The following is a 20203-nucleotide window of genomic DNA, read 5'->3' as shown; positions in this document are numbered from 1 at the left end:
CAGCCGGGAAAACCTTTCCACACACTCCGTGCAAAGTCCCTTCCTTGTAAATACCTAAAATCACTTCCCTTCGGGGGCTCTACCTTCTCCCACAGCTCTTCCAGACTTGCAAACCTCTTCTCCAAATATAAATCCCTTGCCCTCAGCAGCCCCACTTCTCTCCACCTCTTGTACATACCATCAGTCTCCCTCTGTTTGAACACGTGGGTCTCCTACAGCGGTGTTAACACCGACATCCCCTCCATCCTAAAGTGTCTCCTCAGCTGGTTCCACACCCTAATTGTGGACTGTGAAATTGGGATCTCCGTATATCTCCTCAGTGCCGGCCGGAGCGTCGCCGTCACCACGGCCGTCAGGCTGGACCCCCTGCAAAACCCTTCCTCCATCCTAACCCATTCCAACACCTCGCCTTCCCATCATCGTCTCACTTTCTCCACATTCGCTGCCCAATTGTAGTGCAGCAGGTTCGGTTACGCCAAACCCCCCCCCCCCCCCCCCCCCCCCCCCCCAACTTCTGCCTCTGCAGCAGGGCCCTCTTCCCCCTTCGCATCTTCCCCTCCCTTCACAAAATAACTGCTTCTGAAAAAAGGCCTTCGGAATAAAAATTAGGAGCGTCTGGAATATAAATAGGGACCATGGCAGGACATTCATTTTCACCACTTGGACCCTCCCCGCCAGGTTCAAGTGCAGTGTATCCCACCTCCTAAAGTCCCTTTTTTCTTAATTTAGCGTACCTAATTCATTTTTTCCAATTAAGGGTCAATTTTAGTGTGGCCAATTCACCTAACCTGCACATCTTTGGGTTGTGGGGGCGAAACCCACACAAACACGGGGAGAATGTGCAAACTCCACACAGTGACCCAGGGCCGGGATCGAACCTGGGAACTCAGTGCCGTGAGGCAGCAGTGCTAACCACTGCGCCACTGTGCTGCCCCCTAAAGTCCTCCTTTATCTCTTCCACCAAATTTGTTAAGTTCCATTTATACAATGTCGCCCACTCTCCCATCACCTGGATCCCCAGATACCTAAACCTATCCCTGGCTACCCTAAATGGCAACCTCCCCTAAATTTGCCCCCCGACCCGACTTATTGACCGGGAACACCTCCTTTTCCCCACATTCAACTTATAGCCCGAGAAAGCCCCAAACCTCTCTAATAGGCTCATAATCCTCCACATACTCACCAGTGGGTCCGACACATATAACAGCAGGTCGTCCGCATACAGCGATGCCCGGTGCTCCCTACTCCCCCTCCTAATCCCCAGCCACTCTGCTGACCCCCTCAGGGCCATTGCCAAGGGCTCTATCGTCAGCACAAACAGCAGCAGCAGCATACACCCCTGCCTCATTCCCCTATGCAACCTGAATCTCCATGAGCTCATCTCATTGGTCCGTATACTCGCCACCAGGGCCACGTATAGCAGACGCAACAATGCCACAAACATTGACCCAAACCTTCCCAGGACCTCGAACAGGTACCGCCACTCCACCCGATCAAAAGCCTTCTCCGTGCCCACAGACACCACCACCTCCGATGCCCATCTTCTCGACGGGAGTCATGATTACATTCAAAAATCCCCCTACATTATTCGAGAGTTTCTTGCCCTTCATGAAGCCTGTTTGATCTTCTGCAACCAGTCCCAGAGTACATCCTTCCATCCTTCCCACCACTAATTTAGCCAACACTTTCACATCCGTATTCAGCAGTGATATGGGCCTGCACAACCCACGTTCTAACAGGTCCTTCCCTTTGTTTGGTATTAGTGTAATCAATGCCTGACTGCAAAAGTACTTCAATGGTTGTAAAGCGATTTGGCACATCCTGGGGTTGTGAGAGACCCGATATAAATACAAATCTTTCTTTTTCTGCTGAAACTGTTTGGATGATCTTCTTTCCTCCAGTGGAAACTGACCTCTTAAACCCCTCTCTGAGGTCTCCTTCACCCCTACCTGCACAACAAATGCAGAGAGCTCATGGATTTCATTGTAATTAAAATTGACACCATCCATTTACCTGCCTCTACCGCACCAAACTTCCTCCAAGGCTCCCTCATACCCTATCCCTGAATTTGCATTGTTCTCTAATTTCCATTCAATGACCCTCATGCTTTCACCGAGCTCACCTTGTCCATGATACCCAACTCCTGCACCTTCAACCCTATTCCCACTGGCCACCCAATATCCCTTCCTGGTCCCCATGATAGCCCATACTGGTAACTTGCTTCGGGTGACCTCTTGCCCTCCTTCAAATCTGCGATCTTCATCCCTCTCCTCAAAAGACCAACACTAAACTCTCTGTCCTTGAAAACTACCATGCCATTCCCAACCTCTCTTTCTTCTCCTAAGTTTCTGCTCATCCTATTTCCTCCAAAATCTGTGTCCATCCTTCCTGGAACTCCAATGTTTGATTCTCTCAAATCAGGTTACTGGCCCTGGCAAAGCACTGAAACGGCCCTCGTGAAATGTGACAGCGACAAAGATAAACCACCCTGTGACACAGTTGGCCACACCATCCTGCTTCAATGCCTCTCCATTGGGACTGCATTAACCTACATCAATTCTTAACTATCCAACAGTAGCCAAAGAATCATCACCTGTAATAGCTTCTCTCTCTGTTCCTGCACTATCACCTCTGCTTTCCCCCCAGAGATCAATCGTCGGCCCCTTCCTATTTCACATCTACACACTGCCCCTCAGTGACATCATCTGAAAGCACAGCGTTGATTTGGACATGCGAGCTAATAACACCCAGCTCCAACTCACCACCACCATCTCTCGACCACTCCGCTGTCTGTAAATTGTCAGACTGCACATCTGACATCCTGGATTAGATGAGCAGAAATGTCCTCAACTAGATATTAGGAAACAGGGCAGGGAAGTTGGTGGTGGTTCCGGATCTGATTAATTCTATGAGAGATTGTACAGGTCAGATCCACCTGGGGGAGACTGGGAGATGCAGGAATTTCTAGATAGGCTGGAGTACCCGAGGTGAGGGGACGAGGACAGGGATACATTAGAAGGGGCAATAATGGAGCAGGAGATAAAGGATGCGATTGGGAGGATGCAGTCGGGGAAGGTGGCAGGGCCGAATGGGTTTCCGATGGAATATTATAAAAAATTCAAGGATAAGCTGGTACCCCTGATGGTGGGGATGTTTGAGGAGGTGATAGGGAAGTGGGGTGTCACCATAAACTTTGGGGCAGGCATCGATTTCCCTGTTGCTAAAAAAAGATAAGGATCTGAAGGAGTGTAGGTCGTATAGTCCCATATCACTTTTAAACATGGACGCAAGGGCATTGGTGAAGGTACTGGTGGGTAGGCTGGAGGAGTGCCTCCCGAAGATGATAGGTGAAGATCAGACGTGGTTTATGACAGGGAGGCAGCTCTTTTGAACATTAGGAGGGTATTGAACGTGGTTATGGCACCGGCGGAGGGGAAGATAAACAGAGGTGGTTGTGGCATTGGACACTGAAAAAGCGTTTGACCGAGTACAATGGGGGTACTTGATGGCAGTTCTGGAGCGGTTTGGGATTGGACCAAGATTTGTGGATTGGGTAAGTACAAGGAGCCGAGGGCGAGTGTCCGCACAAATAGCATCAGCTCGGGAGACTTTTCTCTCCACCGTGAGACTAGGCAGGGATGTCCTATGCCCCCCCCCCCCCCCCCCCCCCCACTCGCGATTGAGCTATTGGCCATCGATTTATGGTATGGAATGGAATAGTGCGGCGGGGGGGGGATAGAGCATAGGGTGTCCTTATATGCCGATGACTTGCTGTTATACGTGTTGGAACCGAGTGTGTCGATAGGGGGAATATTGGAGCTACTTCGAGTGTTTGGGTCTTTCTCGGGTACAAATTAAATCTGGACAACAGTGAGTATTTTGTGGTGTCTCGGCCGGGGGTGGGGGCAGGGGTGGGGGCTGCCATTCCGTAAGGCAGGGATTCACTTTAGGTACCTGGGGGTGCAGGTTGCTTGAGATTGGGGGGCCTCCGCAGGTACAACATTTCTAGTTTGGTGGGGCGAGTGAAAGCTGATCTGGCAAGATGGGATGGTCTCCTTCGGTCACTGGCGGGTCGGGTACAGGCGGCTAAAATGAACCTGTTGCCGTGATTTCTGTTTATTTTCCAACGTCTGCTGATTTTCCTGCCAAAGGCTTTTTTTAGAGAGATTGAAGGAATTATTATCTCGTTCATATGGGGAGGGAAGGTGGCCAGAGTGAGGAAGGTGCTGCTACAGAGGGGAAGGCAGACAGGGGGTTTGGGTCTCCCGAACCTGATGTATTGTTACTGGGCGGCGAATGTGGAGAAGGTGCGGAGCTGGGTCAGAGAGGTTGATCCCCAGTGGGTCAGAATGGAGGAGAATTTGTGCAGGGGGTCGGGATTGAAAGCACGAGCAACAGCGCCGCTCCCGATGGCCCCGGGAAAATACTCGGAGTCCGGTAATAATAGCTTCATTGAGAATTTGGAGGCAGTTTCGCCAACACTTTGGGTTGGGGGCAGGGCCAAGGGAAATGCCGATTCGGGGGAACCACAGATTTGAGCCAGGGAAGTGGGATGGAAATGTTCAGAAATGGGAAGAGAAAGGGATTAAGACACTAAAAGATTTGTTTCTTAGGGGTCAGTTTGCAGGATTGAAGGAGCTGAAAGCGAAGTATGGGCTGGAGCAGAGAGAAATGTTTAGATACATGCAGGTTCGGGACTTTGCCAGGAAGGAGATACAGAGCTTCCCGGTGGAGCCGGCCTCCACATTGCTGGAGGAGGTGCTGACAACAGGGGGACTGGAGAAGAGGGTAGTGTCAGCGGTTTACGGAATATTTTGGGAGAGTAGAAGGCACCATTGGAAGGGATCAAAGCAAATTGGGAGGAAGGGTTGGGAGAGGGTATGGATGAGGGGTTCTGGTGTGAGGTGCTCTGGAGAGTGAATGCCTCCACCTCGTGCGCGAGGTTGGGGCTGATACAGCTGAAGGTGGTATATAGAGCAAACCTCACAAGGGCGAGGATGAACCGGCTCGTTGAGGGGGTAGAAGATGTGTGTGAACATTGCAGGGGGGCCCCGCAAACCAAGTTCATATGCTTTGGTCCAGTCCAAAGCTGGAGGATTACTGGAAGGAATGTTTTAGGGTAATCTCTAAAGTGGTGCACGTGAAACTGGACCCGGGCCCTCGGGAGGCCATATTCGGGGCTGTTGGACCAGCCAGAGATGGAAATGGGTGCGGAGGCAGATGTTGTAGCCTTCGCCTCATTGATTGCCTGAAGGCGGATTCTGTTGGGATGGAACACGCCCTGTGCCCTGGCATGGCGGGGGGACCTGTTGGAATTCTTCACTCTTGAAAAGGTTAAGTTTGAACTGAGGGGAAGGATGGAGGGGTTCCACAATTCATGGGCGTTATTCATTATGCATTTTTGAGAATTAGATTACATCGAACATTAAGGGGGAGGGGGACTGTATGTGTTAATGGTGACTATGGGTGATTCCTGCTTCCTTTTTGTTATTTGTTTATGTTAACATGCGGGCAGTTGTTTGGGGGTTGGTGGGAGGATGGGATTGTTGTTGTTGACATGGGGATTGACATTATATTCGTTACTGCTTATTGTTTATTGTTGGTGGGTGTAAATTTGGGAGAAAATGTGAAAAAGGAGCAGAATAAAAATATTTTTAAAAAACTAGATATTAGGAAAACTGAAGCCAATTGTTCCCGCTGTTTCTGAGCCATTGAATCCAACCCTCGCTCTTGGAGGCTGAACCAGACTCTCTGGAACCTTTGTGTTGTATCCGATTTTGAGATAGGCTTCCAATCACATATCCACACCATCACCAAGACCACCTCTTTCCATCTCTGTAACATCACCCGACTCTGCTCCTGCTTTAACTCATCTGTACTGAAACCCTCATTCATGTCTTTGGCACTTCTAGACTTTTGTTAAATTTAGAGTATCCAATTCATTTTTTCCAATTAAGCGGCAATTTAGCGTGGCCCATCCACCGACCCTGCACAACTTTGGATTGTGGGGGCGAAACCCACACCAACACGGGGGGAATGTGCAAACTCCACACGGACAGTGACCCAGAGCCGGGATCGCACCTGGGACCTCAGCGCCATGAGGAAGCAGTGCTAACCACTGCGCCACCGTGCTGCCCCTAAATCGACCGCGGCAGGACTCAAATCTACAATCTTCTGATGTCGTCACTAGAATCACCAAAGTTAGACGCATTATCAATGAGGCCATGCGGCCACGGTCACTTCTAGACTTGACTATTACTTTGCAATCCTGGCTGGCCTCCCATATTCTACAATCTGTAAATCTGATACTATCTAAAACTCTGCTACCCATGTCCTAACTCACAGCAAGTCCCCATTCATCTTTGCTCCTGTGTTCACTGGCCTACAATAGTTCCTAGTTAAGAAATGCCTTTAATTCTGTGCATTTTACAAAAAGGTTGTACAGCTCGGAACCTCCGGAGGACTATTCGGACCTGGTTAATTTTTTGAAGGGGTTGGAGTGTCCAGGGATGGATGAGGAGGACCAGGAGGGATTGGAGAAACCTCTGGAGGCAGAGGAAGTCAAGAAGGCAATTGGGAACATGCAGACCCAGAAGGCACTGGGGCTGGATGGGTTTTATAAAAGGATCGGAGACAGGCTAGTCCCGCTGCTGGTGAAGTGTTTGAGGATGTGATGGCTCGGCGAGTGCTCCCAGAAACGATGTGTCAGGCCTCCATTTCACTCCTTCTGAAGAACGATAGGGACCCGGTGAAATGTGGGTCGTACTGACCAATCCCGTTGTTGAACGTGGGCGCAAAGATTTTAGCGAAAGTGTTGCCGCTCAGGTTGGAGGGATGTCTTCCACAGGTCATCGGGGAAGGTCAGACGGGATTTGTGACGGGTAGGTGATTATCTTCCAATGTGCAGTGCCTGTTAAACATGGTGTTGTCTCAGTCAGAGGGGGATGGGCAGGAAGTGACTGTGGTGCTGGATGCAGAGAAGGCCTTTGTTCGGGTGGAATGGAGGTATTTGTTCCCGGCGCTGGAGCGATTTGGGATAGGGCTGAAGTTTGTGTTGTGGGTTAAGTTGTTGTACCAGGAGCCAAAGGCTGGTGTCCGGACAAATAATGTAAGCTTTGGCTACTTCCGACTGCAAAGGAGAACGAGGCAGCGGTGCCCTATGACCCCTCTCCTATTCGCATTGGCAACTGAGTCTTTGGCCATTGCCTTGAGGGGCTCGTATACGTGGAGGGGGATAATGAGGGTGGGGAGGAGCATAGGGTGTCTCTGTCTGCTGCAACCTGTTGCAGTGCATCATGGATTGGGTCCCAATGATGGGGGACAATATGGGGATACTAAAGCAGTCCGGAGATTTTCCCGGGTATCAACTGAATTGGGACAAAAATGAATGTTTTGCGGTCCCCCCCGCCGGGGAGGGGAACTCATTTGGGGGGTGCTGCTGTTCAAGCTGACAAACTCACATTTCAGGTACTCAGGTGAACAGGTGGCAAGGGATTGGGTGCAGCTTCGGAGGCTAAATTTTACAAGCTTAGTGAGCAGGGTGAAGGCAGACCTACAGAGACGGGATACCCACTGCCGTTAGCTGGGTGAGTGAAATCGGTGGAAGATGAATATCTTACCACAGTTCTTGTTCCTGTTTCAATTCCTGCCGGTGTTTCTACCAAAGGTGTTCTTTGTAGGGGTGGAAAGCATGATTTTGTTGTAAAGCAAGGAGAGGGTCGAGGATGATACCGATCAGGGACAACCATCTGTTTGACCTGGCTATGAATGGACACCAGGTTTAGGGGATGGGAGGATAAGGGGGTGGCAGTAATGGGAATGTGTTCCTCGAGGGGCGGTTTGCGAGTTTGGGGAGATAGTACAGCAGTACGGGCATGTGCAGTCAGGAGCATTCAGGTACTTGCAAGCCCAGAATTTTGCGAGGAAGGTTTTTTCGGGTCCCCCCCCCCCCCCACCACCCCACCCCACCACCCCCCACCCCACCACCCCCCCCCCCCACCCCACCACCCCACCACCCCACCCCACCCCACCCCCCCCACCCCCCCACCCCACCACCCCACCCCCCACCCCCCCCCCACCCCGCGTCATTAGTGGAAAAGGTACTGTCACTGACCGGGTTGGAGGAGGGTAAAACTTCGGGTACCTATGGGAAGCTGCTGGGGGAGGTCGGGGCCTCGCTGGAGGGGATTAAGGTGAAATATGAGGAGGAGCTAGGGGGTGAAGTGGAGGAGGGGGTGTGATGTGAGGCCTTTAGCAGGGCAAATGCCACGTCAGTGTGCGAGGCTCGGGCTCAGACAACTGAAGGTGGCGCATTGGGCATACGTAATGAGGGCAAGGATGAGTCAGGTGTTTGAGGGGATAGAAGATAAGTGCGAGAAGTGAAATGAAATGAAAATCGCTTATTGTCACAAGCAGGCTTCACATTAAGTTACTGTGAAAAGCCCCTAGTCGCCACATTCCGGCGCCTGTTCAGGGAGGCTGTTACGGAAAGTGTGGGAGGGGCCCAGCGAACCATGTACATATGTTCTGGGCACGACCTCAACTGGCAAAACCTTTGGGGCTCTTTCTTCAACATCATGTCGCTGATCTTAGGCAGCGAGTTGGAACCGGGTCCCCTATATTTGTATATAAAGTTTTAAATGTTCAATAAAAATATTTACAAAAATTTTTCTTTTAGAATTCTATGCCCATTTTAAAATCCCTCCATGGCCTTGTCCTTTCCCACCTGTGCAATAATTTCGGGCTCCGAACCCTCAGAGGTATCTTTCTTCCTCCAAGCCTAACTTCTTTAGGATCACCGATTTTAATTGCTCCACCATTGGCAGAACTTTTTAAAAATTCTTTCATAGACCTTGGGCATCACTGGCTGTGCCAGCATTTTTATTGCCCATCCCCAATTGCCCTTGCGAAGGTGCTGGTGAGCTGCCTTCTTGAACCTCTGCAGTCCATGTAGTATAGGTACACCCACAGTGTTGTTAAGGAGGGAATTCCAGGGTTTTGACACAGCAACAATGGAACGAAGGATGATGAGTGGCTCGGAGGGGAACTTGCAGGTGGTGATGTTCCCAGGTATCTGTGGCCCTAGTCCTTCTAGATTGTGGGGTCATGGATTTGGAGGGTACCTTCAGCTGACTAGATGCTGAGGTCCGGAATTCCATCCCTGAACCCCTCTGTCTCTCTCTCTACCTGTTTCGTCCTTTAGGATGCTCCTTAAATAGGGGCGGCACGTGGCGCAGTGGTTAGCATTGCTGCCTCACGGCGCTGAGGACCTGGGTTCGAATCCCAGCCCTGGGTCACTGTTCGTGTGGAGTTTGCACATTCTCCCCGTGTCTGCGTGGGTTTCACCTCCACGACCCAAAGATGTGCAGTTTAGGTGGATTGGCCACACAAAATTTTCCCCTTAATTGGGAAAAAAATAATTGGGTCTCTAAATTTATTTTTAAAAAGATGCCCCTTAAAACCTCTTTAACCTCTTTTAGTCACCTGCCGTAATTTTTCCTTATGCACTCAGTGTCAAATTTTATTTGATAAGCTCCTCTTTACTAGTTAACGGTATTGTATAAATACAACCGATTGCTAGTGTAGAATAGGCGGTCAATTAGGCGGGTCCTGGTGGTGTAGCCATTCCAAAATGGACACTTGCAGAGAATGAAGGGAAAAATGGACAATGCTGAGAAAGCAAGCAGGTGCAAGGTTTGTCTGTTGTTTGGAGTTTGAAGCTCCCAGACAAGACCGATACTGCAAAACCATTACCATACTAATGAGCTATCTCTGGGGACAAAAGAGAAACATTTAGGTAAACGATACTAAAGCAGACACCCCGGCACCAGAAGAGACTAGAACAAAGCAGGCCAACGGCCACCTAGGACCCGCCCAGCAATCAGGGCAGTCACCCCTTTATTGGAGGAAATCGATACCAATGATCAGGATACGGTCCAATTAATTGGGACCAAGGTCAAGAACCGCCCAAATGTGCGCGAAGCCCTCTTTGGGTATAAGAGGAAGCCCCCAAGGGAGAATCGTTCTTCTTGGCCTTGGCTCTCAGCGACGAGAGACCTGCCTAGCAGCTGCACCAGAACAAGTAAGTCCAAAGTCAACGCACGCTACGAGATAGACGCTCCTAGCTACTATTCGCAACCCCAGCAGCCTCAGAACCGGACAACGGCCATTGTTCCTCTGACTGAGTGGGCGCTCGAAGCTAAGTATAGGCTTTAGTAGTAGTGATAGTTTAGTTGGTAGAGTTTGTGCATGAGTATAATTGACTGTGTGTGTAAATAAATGAGCATTGATTTTGAACTTACTAACTGGTGTATCGAGTCTTTGATCAGTATTCGGTTTTGAACCTCGTGGCGGTATCGAAAGATACCTGGCGACTCTTGAGCAAATGTAATTAGAATTAAGGAAGGCGACCGTATTAACCGCCATAAACATAGCCAATTAAGGAGAGAACACAACGAGCAACATTAGTATGGGAATCGGTGATTGCACTATGTTTCTTGTTCTTTGTACATTGTTTTTATACTGTTGTTGTTTGTAATGCCTAAAATACCTCATTAAAATTGTTTATTAAAAAAAAATACAAATGATTGCTGCTACTTCTTTTTCTTCAACGATACGTTGCCTCAGTACATACAAGCACTCACATAGACTCTTAATGTGCTCTCAGTACTATGCTCTTACCTTCCAGTAGTCAGGGTGGCAATTAATTCTTCCTTCTCGGCCAGTTGACGCTTCATTGTATTGAGTTGTTCTTGAAGCTGGAAGATTAATCTGGTATTAATAAAGGTAGGCAAGGGCCCCTTTCACATTTCAGTAACCAATTCCTCCATCATGACCAGAAGATTCAGAGCTGTGACTTGAGGTCAAATCTGTTGAGATGCTTTGATCTCAATAACTGTGATTGTACATGCGAACTAAATTTGACTTATGAGCAATAGTAACTGTTCTGCTAATCACAATGTGAGGAATGGTCACACTGCACTTGAAAGAAACCGAGACATGAGCAATCCTGCTTCAGCTGCAATAGCACCAGAATATCTCTTGTTCATATTGAAATGAAATAAAAAGCTGGTAATGACATACTAGTTTGGGGGCCGAGATTAAAGTGCAATTATTCTAAATATTTAATTCCCTCTAAATTGTGTTCGGATACATCTTGCATCTTTTAAGTTTATTTTGCCCAGGAACATTATTCCTCTCACCAATTCAGTGATGAGAATCCTCCTTCTAAATCGAGCAGACTATTCAAATAGAATGTCACTCAACTGCATATATTGAGAGAAAAGTGTTGAGGATTAAATCTGCTCAGTCAGGAGAACTAATTAATGTTCCAGAGCCAACAACACATACTGAAAATTAATCAAGCAAGATTAAGCATCAACATTCATTCTAACAGCAAGCCAAAACATGTTCTCCTTAAAATTATACTCCATATTTCCTGGGGAAATCACTCTACCCTTTAGAATAGAACAGTACAGCACAGAACAGGCCCTTCGGCCCTCGATGTTGTGCCGAGCAATGATCACCCTACTCAAACCCACATATCCACCCTATACCCGTAACCCAACAACCCCCCCCCCCCCCCCTTAACCTTACTTTTTAGGACACTACGGGCAATTTAGCATGGCCAATCCACCTAACCTTTCTTTAACTATTATTTAATGTAGTTATAAAATACTGTTTCACTTTATCTTTCTTCATGTCTCCCTTTAGCCTTCTCACACCAATGGCAGGTGATAAGAGCGAGAGAGATTCCTGGCCAGCCATGACATGGAAAGAACGTTGGAGCCTCTACCATCGCTATCCATAGCTTCAGACTACAACATGTATGTAAAATGTGTATGTTTCCACAGCAACCTGGACCTCCTGAGTGAGCAGTAACCTACCATCACCTTACTCTTTGTTCGCTGCCTACTATCCAAGTCAATAGGTTGCCTGCAGTTGAACACACTCTCATTTTTGTTCAGTTTTTTAGTTGTAATAATGTTGAATGCCTTCGGAAAGTCCATATGACATTTCTAGGCACACTGGTATCTATTATGTTTGCTACTTCTTCAGAATATGTAGCAAGGTTTGTTAAACATGACTTAACCATCACAAATGGCTCTTACTGATAAGCTCATATTTGTCCAAATGTTCAGTCCATTCCCAAGAACAGTAACTTCTCCACAATTGACAAATTTTCTAGTTTATCTTTTCTGCCCTTCTTAAATAATAGATTAACGTTGATAGCTCTCCAATCCAAGCAAAAGATCCTCAATTGAGAGAATTTTGGAAGATCATGATGACTGCATCAGCAATTGGCTCCCATTCTTCTTTTAATGCCCTAGGGTGGGAGGGATGTAAAACAAGCAAATTCACCATCATTTGTTTTACACTAGCGCACAAATTCAAGATCTATTCTATAATATCTCAACATTCCCCTTTGAATTGAACAATTAAATCCCTTTTTTTTAACATTCTTTTTCAATCATATGTAACATAGTTATGAACTTTTCATCAAATTTATCTATAAATCTCTTCCTCTATCTCATGCCCACAATGTTAATTGGCACTATAACCCCAATAGGAGTGGTGGCATAGTGGTATTGTCACTGGACTAATAATCCAGGGCAAGATCGAGGTGCCAGGCAAATGGTGAAATTTAAATTCAGTAAGAGTCATAAATGCCCATCTAGTTCACCAATGCCCTTTAACAAAAGGCATCACGTGTGGGCATCACGGTAGCATGGTGGTTAGCATAAATGCTTCACAGCTCCAGGGTCCCAGGTTCGATTCCCGGCTGGGTCACTGTCTGTGCGGAGTCTGCACATCCTCCCCGTGTCTGCGTGGGTTTCCTCCGGGTGCTCCGGTTTCCTCCCACAGTCCAAAGATGTGCGGGTTAGGTGGATTGGCCAGGCTAAATTGCCCTTAGTATCCTAAAAAATAAGGTTAATGGGGGTTGTTGGGTTACTGGGATAGGTATACGTGGGCTTGAGTAGGGTGATCATTGCTCGGCACAACATCGAGGGCCGAAGGGCCTGTTCTGTGCTGTACTGTTCTAATTCTAAAAAAAAATCTGAGCGGCACAGTGGCGCAGTGGTTAGCACTGCTGCTTCACGGCGCCGAGGTCCCAGGTTCGATCCCGACCCTGGGTCACTGTCCGTGTGGAGTTTGCACATTCTCCCCGTGTTTGTGTGGGTTTCGCCCCCACAACCGAAAGATGTGCAGTTTAGGTGGATTGGTCACGCTAAATCGCCCCTTAATTGGGCAAAAATAATTGGGTACTCTAAATTTCAAAAAAAAAGGAAATCTGCCATCCTCACCTGCTCTGACCTCCATGGCTGGAATTCTCCAGCTGTTCATTGGAGAGGCATTCTCTGGTCTTGCCGGCAGCACATCCCACCTGCAGGTTTCCTGACCATGTGGAGTGGTTTCAGAAGGATTTCCCATTGACAGCGGTGGGAGCAGAGAATCCCACTGCCAGCAAATGGCCTGCCACCTTCCACCACTGAGAAACACGTGGCTGGGAGGCCGGAGAATCCTACTCATGGGGCTTGTTTAGCACAGTGGGCTAAATAGCTGACTTGTAAGGCAACAGCGCGGGTTCAATTCCCGTACTGGCCTCCCCGAACAGGCGCTGGAATGGGGCAACTAGGGGCTTTTCACAGTAACTTAATTGAAGTGACAATAAGCGATTATTATTATTATGTGACTCCAGATCCACAGAAATGTGGTTAACTCTTAAATAGAGGGAAATTAAGAGTAGGCAATAAATGCTGGCCCAGGCAGTCACACCCACATCCTCTGAATGATTTTTTTTAAATGTTCCCTTTTGTTTCTTAATACAGATCCAAACAGATCCAGCATCTCTGGTGAAAGGCCACAGACCGGAACTCTGTTTCTCTCTTCACAGATGCTGTCAGACCTGCTGTTTTAGCTTAAATTTCCAGCAATATTTTGCGTTTGCAAAGAAATTCAGCATTTTGCATAATTCCCTGACATGTTCTGGATTTGCAGTGGAGGCTCCGATTAACAATGTCAGCCCTTTTGCTCTCTTTTGTCCAATAAATCTGAACAACTACCCTTCTTACATCACCTTTCCAGTATCCAACCCCACTCCAATCCAGTACAGGTCTCCGCTAACCTAAAACTGCTCCCAATATCCCAGGTATCTCAATCCTCTCCACCTACAGGGCAACTCCCCAGCCACACATGTAATAACTCCACGGAGGCAGCAGTCCCTTCATCAGAATCCCTTTTATTAACAAAACCAACAGCAGTACAACCAGGTGCATTCAGCTTGCTGTCTACACTGGGAGTGCAGAGGATCAGACACTCCCTGTTATATACAAAGAAGAGGTTCCCTGATTGGGCCACTAATCAGGGAACTGGTATTCCAATTGGCCAATCTCAAAGGCCTGGTTTAAGTCATTACACACAGTTAACATCCTGGGCGGAATTCTCCGAAATATAGGCAGAGTTTCAGTGCCGTCGTGAACGTCGTCGCGTTTCACGACGGCGCGAAACGGGCGCGGGCACTACCAATTCTGGCCCCCACAGGGGCCCAGAATGGCGCTGGAGTGGTTCACGCCGCTCCAGCCTCCCTTCCCGGTGCCAATTGGGCACCGCGCCAACCTGCGCTTGCGCAGTGGCGCTGCACCATCTCGCGCATGCATGGGGGACTTCCTCAACTCACCAGCCCCGACGCAACATGGCCCCCCCCCGGTGAAGGAGCCCCCCCCCCCCCCCACCAACATGCCTCCCCCCGACCCTGCGCAGAGTTCCCACCGGATGTGAGCAGATGTGGACGCCGCCGGCGGGACTCTGCCATTTCCACGCGGCCGCTCGGCCCATCAAGGCCGGAGAATCGCGACCCGGTCGCAGAGAGCGGCCCGCGACGGGCGCCGTGCCAAACGCACCGGCGCAAATGGCGCCGATTCTCCGCTCCTCGGAGAATCATGTGCTGGCGTCGGGGCGGTGTGGCGCGGCGATTCTCCAGCCCGGGGCTTGGAGAATCCCGCCCCTATATTCCCAACCTTACACTGGCCTATACACGGGACCAATCCCTTGGCTTCTATCATTCAATCCTGCCCTTTTTCTCTATTTCCTCATTGCTAAAATGTCTCCAGTTCTATTCTTTCCTTATGCCAATGGTTCCAACATGAACCATGTGAGGCTTCGAGTCTGTTACATCATATTGACTGATTACCATTTAACTGCTGGATTTCTTTGCATTGAAGAAATCCAAGGTCCCTTGTGCTCCTTTTCTCCTTCTTGGATGTGGATACCACTGCCAAGGTCAGCATATATTACCCATCCCTGAAAATGTGATGGTGGACCTTCTCAAGCTGTTTGGAACAACAAGATGGCTTGGTTAAAGAGGACAGTTTACAATCAGCCCCGCTTGTGTGGCACTGAGGTCAGATATAGGTCAGACCAGGCAAGGACAGCAGAATGCCTTAGCTACACCCAAAAAAGTATTCAATATACAAAACACTTTTGGCAAAGAGTGTCCTCGACCCAGTGTTGAAAACTGGCATTCCCGAGGTTCAGGACTACTTGCTGATGGATGAACTAAAACTTGGGGCAACTGCAGCAGGGGTGCAAAGGGGACAGGTTTCTGTCTGAGGCCTTTCAGCCACAGCACACCAAGGGGCTAGAAAATTCATAGAGCCCTTGAGCTTTATCCCTGAGCATTGAATGTATTTTGTGAATGACAACAATATTGAGATTGCGTTGAGGCACCCGAGAGGGGAGCATGTGGCATGAAGGAAATGTGCCTGACATGAAATGTATAGGGTAAATAATTAGGAGAGATTGGACACGATCATTTTGGACTTTGTATGAGTGGGGAAGGGGCCAAGGGTCGGGAGGACCCTGCCATAGACACAGGGGGGGGGGGGGGGGGGGGGGGGGTGGCGTTGCCGAACCTGCTTCAGCATTACTGGGCGGCGAATGTGGATAAGGTGCGGCGATGATGGGAAGGAGAAGGGGTAGAGTGGGTTAGGATGGATCTTGTAAGGGGTCTAGTTTGAGGTTGTACAGACTGTATAGTTGATTGCTGTGAAGTATGTTTCCTGGGGTGTTTATTTGCTGTAACCTGTTTTGATACATGTTTGTAATAAAATATATATTTTTTTAAAGTAAATAATTAGGAGAATTACAACTGTACAGAGGCACATAGGAGTAGAATATACTGTATGGAGGCACACCGGATTTTATGGCACTTCCTGTAATATTCAAGTTGAAATGTTTTGCAATGTACTTTTACAGATTTTGTGAACATTAAGTACATTTTTGAGGGAAAAGACACTTTTGGGCATCCTGAGGCTGTAAAAGGTGCTAAATCAATATCAGTTGTCTCTCTGCCTGCTCAAGTGGATGTGGCACCAATTTGAACAGTGGAGTTAGAGTCAGAATTTCACAGCACAGCAAGAGATCCTTTGGCCCATCGTGTCTGTGCTGGCCATCAAGCTCCTATCTACCCTAATCCCATTTCCAAGCACTTGGTCTATAGGCCTGTATACTGTGACATTTAAAATGCTCATCTAAATACTTCTTAAATGTTATGAGGGTCTCCGTCTCTACCATCCTTTCAGGCAGCAAGTTCCAGATTCTCACCACCCTCTAGGTGAAAAGGTTTTTCCTCAAATCCCCTCAAAATCTCCTGCACTTACCTTAAAGTAAGGGGCAAAGAACCCTCCTATCCACCCCATCTATGCCCTTCGTAATTGTATACACTTCAATCAAATCCTCCCTCATCCTTGTCTGCTCTAAGGAAACTGACCCCAGCCTATCCAGCCTCTCTTCATAGCCCAGGCAACATCCTGGTGAATCTCCTCTGCACCCTCTCTAGTGCAGTCACTTCCTTCCTATATTGTGGTGATCAGATCTGCACACACTACTCAGATGTGGCTTAATGAGCGTTTTATACAGCTGCCATCATAACATCCCTGCCTTCATATCCTATACCTCAGCTAATAAAGGCATGAATCCCATATGCCAAGTATCCCAATTGCCCCCAAGTTATCCCTCAATCAACATCACAAATAGTATTATCACTGTGCTGTTGTGGGAGTTTGCAGTGTGCAAATTGGCTGCCAGTTTTTCCTACATTACAACAGTCTATCCACTTCAGAAGCACTTCATCGTCTGCAAAGGTTTAGTCAGGAAATGTGCACAAGTCTTTATTTCTCAAGGATATTAGTCAACATAGTTACAGGATAATTGGACAGCTTCATGGTCATTCATGGTGGGACCTGAACTCAAGTTCACGACGGCTCAGTGGTTAGCAATGCACAGCTCCAGGGACTAAGGTTCAATTCCGGCCTCGGATGAATGTCTATGTGGAGTTTACACTTTCTCCCGTGTCTGCGTGGGTTTCCTCCCACAGTCCAAAGATGTGCAGGTTTGGTGGATTGGCCATGCTAAATTGTCCCTCAGTGTCCAAAAGATTAAGTGGGGATTCTGGGTTACGGGGAAGGGGCGTGGGCTTGAGTAGGGTGCTCTTTCCAGGGGTTGGTGCAGGCTCGATGGGCTGAGTGGCCTCCTTTTGCACTGTAAATTCCATGATAAATTCTATGAAGTTCTCTGGATTGGTTGTCCATAAAAAGTTCCACGGGGCCTAATTGCCACACCAGTTTCTTCTCCCCCAGTCATTAAGAAGTGGGTTGGTGTCCCAGACATAAAGTCACTATCCTCATTTCCCAAGCGGAATGCCCCTCCCCTCCCCGCCTCACCCTGAAGTCCTAGGCTGTAGCCCCAGGGAAGGAGATTGAATGAAGGTCGCTTGGCTCACTCACCTCGGGCACTCGGTGGGCGGCTGCAGGGGAGCTCACCCGTCCCAGCGAGCGCAGCGCCCGGTTACTGTTGACATCGATCAGCTCCGGGACTGGGGATCCCGAGTCCATCCCCCTGCAGCTGGACATTGGGTGGGATACGCCAACAACAACTCCCTCCCCACAGCGGCAACTCGGTAACTGCGGGGCTGAAAGCTGCCTCCACTCTCAATCCCGCCCAGCTCCACTGTTACCAGGGGTTCCCGGGGCAACGGTTTGCAACAGCAACTGGGGGCGGTGCAATGGCACGATGGACATGCAGAGTGACCAGTCCCACAGATTGGATTGGGAGGGACTCGCTGGCGACCTGAAGTCAGTGGAGAGAATGCTGCAGAATATACAGGAGACCATTTGGCCTGTCGGATACATGCTAGCCCTTTTAAAGCAATATAGAGACAATCGGTCGATATCTGTAAAAGTCCTTGTTCAAATTTGGAGGGTTACCAACGATATGTTTGGGAGCTTGCTGTGCGCAAATTGGCTGGTGCATCACAATGATTATGCTTCAAAGGTACTTCTTGAAAAAGTGCATTGGTTTGTCATGAGGTTGTGAATTGAAATGCTTACATATTTAAACACGTCTTTCTGCCAACCACTGTAGTTGCACACTTGTTTATTCAATGTTGCTGATGCTCTAAATGTCATCTGAATCCTAGCATACCATCAGCAGATCTTTAGATTGGGCACTAAAATCGCAGCGGGAACCCATTTGACGCCAAATCGCAATTCTCCGTCACCTCAACAGTGGCGTCAATGTGTACCAGAACACACGTACAGTAAACACCATTTGCATGTCATTAGCGGGCCCGACCCGGTATTCTCCAGAGCTCCAGGGTTTTCCACCTACGATGGGCCGAGTGCCCGACGGCGCGGTTCACTTGTGCTTTAAAAAAACCGTGAAACCGGAGTGGTGGCTGATGAAGGAGAGAGAGGAGGTAGGACACAGAGAGGAGCGACTGGGCTGCCAGGCCGGACACTGGCAGGGCTGGCTGGAGTGGTGTGTGTGTGGTGGTGGTGGTGTGTGGGGGGAGGGGTGGAAGGCCAAGTGGCCCAGGTGACCCCCCATGGGACTGGAGCGCCATTACCGCGGCCATCTTGCTGTGCACCCACTGACCACCCACTTTGGCCCCTGGTTGTGCACAGTAACACTGGCCTTATGGGCGCCCCCCCTCTCCAATGCCACGCCCCCCCCCCCACCCTGCCACCACCCACCGGCAGCCTACCCAGGTCAACACCTATAGTAGCCCCTACAGGGCTGTGGTGCACACGCCTGGCAAGGGCAATGCCAGCTGATGGTACCCCTGGCATCAGGGATGGACGCCAGAGCCAGAGGCCCCCATGGTGCTGACCACTGTAAATGAAGGCATGGTGGCCCCAGTTGGCACTATGGGCTCTGGCCCGCATGTACCCCCCCCCCCCCCCCCTGCAGTGCTAATTGGAGCCACCATGTAGTACGGTAGTATGGTGGACCTGGTTGGGCACGGGGGTACAGATTATGCTAACACCTCGGCCTTTCACCCCCTGCAGAAATGGATATTGAAATTCAACCAGCAATGGTGGTCTTCCTGCTGGTTGCTGCAGCCCTGAGGGATGCCCTACGGCTGTACGAGCTGGCGCTGCTCGAGGAGGAGGAGGAAGCTGCAGCAGCAGAGCTACCGCAGTGGGGCGTACAGAAGAGGGGCAGACAGCAGCAGAGTGTAACACAGAGGAACAGGTGACAGACACCCCGTTTGGATAGCTGGCTGCCCAACAGTCTGAGGAGGAGGAGGTGCCAAGGAGGCACCACCTGAGGCCTCGTGTGAACAGACATCGCATGTCATTTGAGGACCTGCCATACTGGGCATGCCATCGAAGACTCCAGCTGAACAGCGAGATAGTGCAACATATCTGCCAGATGATGGCACACCTGGCACTGCGGGGGTATGGGGAGGACACCTGCTCCCGGTGGCCGTTAAGGTGACGGTCGGATTGAACCGTTACGCAATGGGGTCCTACCAGACGCCGAGTGGGGACCTGTCTGGAATTTCACAGACCTCGGTGCACAGGTGCATCTGCGTCATCACGGAGGCCCTATATGCCCAGGCAGCTCAATAAACTCACTTCAATGTGGACCGAGCCCACCAGGATGCCTGGGCAGCGGGGTTCGCCACCATCGTCAGATGCCCCTGGTCTAGGGGGTTATCGATGGGATGCAAGTCCCTCTACGAGCCCCTGCAGATGACAGGCCACTTTACACAAACCAAAAGGGGTTCCACTCGATGAACAAACAGCTGATATGTGGCCATCAGCTGCGTATCATTCACGGCTGCGCCCGATACCTGGGCAGTGTGCACAATATCTTCATCCTGACATACTCGATGATCCCTGACATGTTCAAGACCCCC

General features: G+C 49.4%; 1 protein-coding gene across 1 annotated transcript in view; it reads right to left on the bottom strand.

The window, feature by feature from the left end:
- Nucleotides 1-17991, bottom strand: part of ccdc170 (coiled-coil domain containing 170) — a 141489-nt gene extending 123498 nt beyond the window's left edge. The window contains exons 1-2 of the mRNA XM_038819012.1: nt 17784-17991; nt 10681-10757 (exon numbers count right to left, since the gene is read on the bottom strand). Coding sequence (XP_038674940.1) covers nt 10681-10757; nt 17784-17909 — 203 coding nt within the window. The 5' untranslated portion in view covers nt 17910-17991. The remainder of the gene's footprint in view (nt 1-10680; nt 10758-17783) is intronic.
- Between the last annotated feature and the right edge of the window lie 2212 nt (nt 17992-20203).

Source organism: Scyliorhinus canicula, chromosome 1 (assembly GCF_902713615.1).
Source record: "Scyliorhinus canicula chromosome 1, sScyCan1.1, whole genome shotgun sequence".
NCBI lineage: Eukaryota > Metazoa > Chordata > Chondrichthyes > Carcharhiniformes > Scyliorhinidae > Scyliorhinus > Scyliorhinus canicula.
Note: the sequence above shows the minus strand (reverse complement) of the source record. Positions and strands in the feature narration are given on the sequence as shown.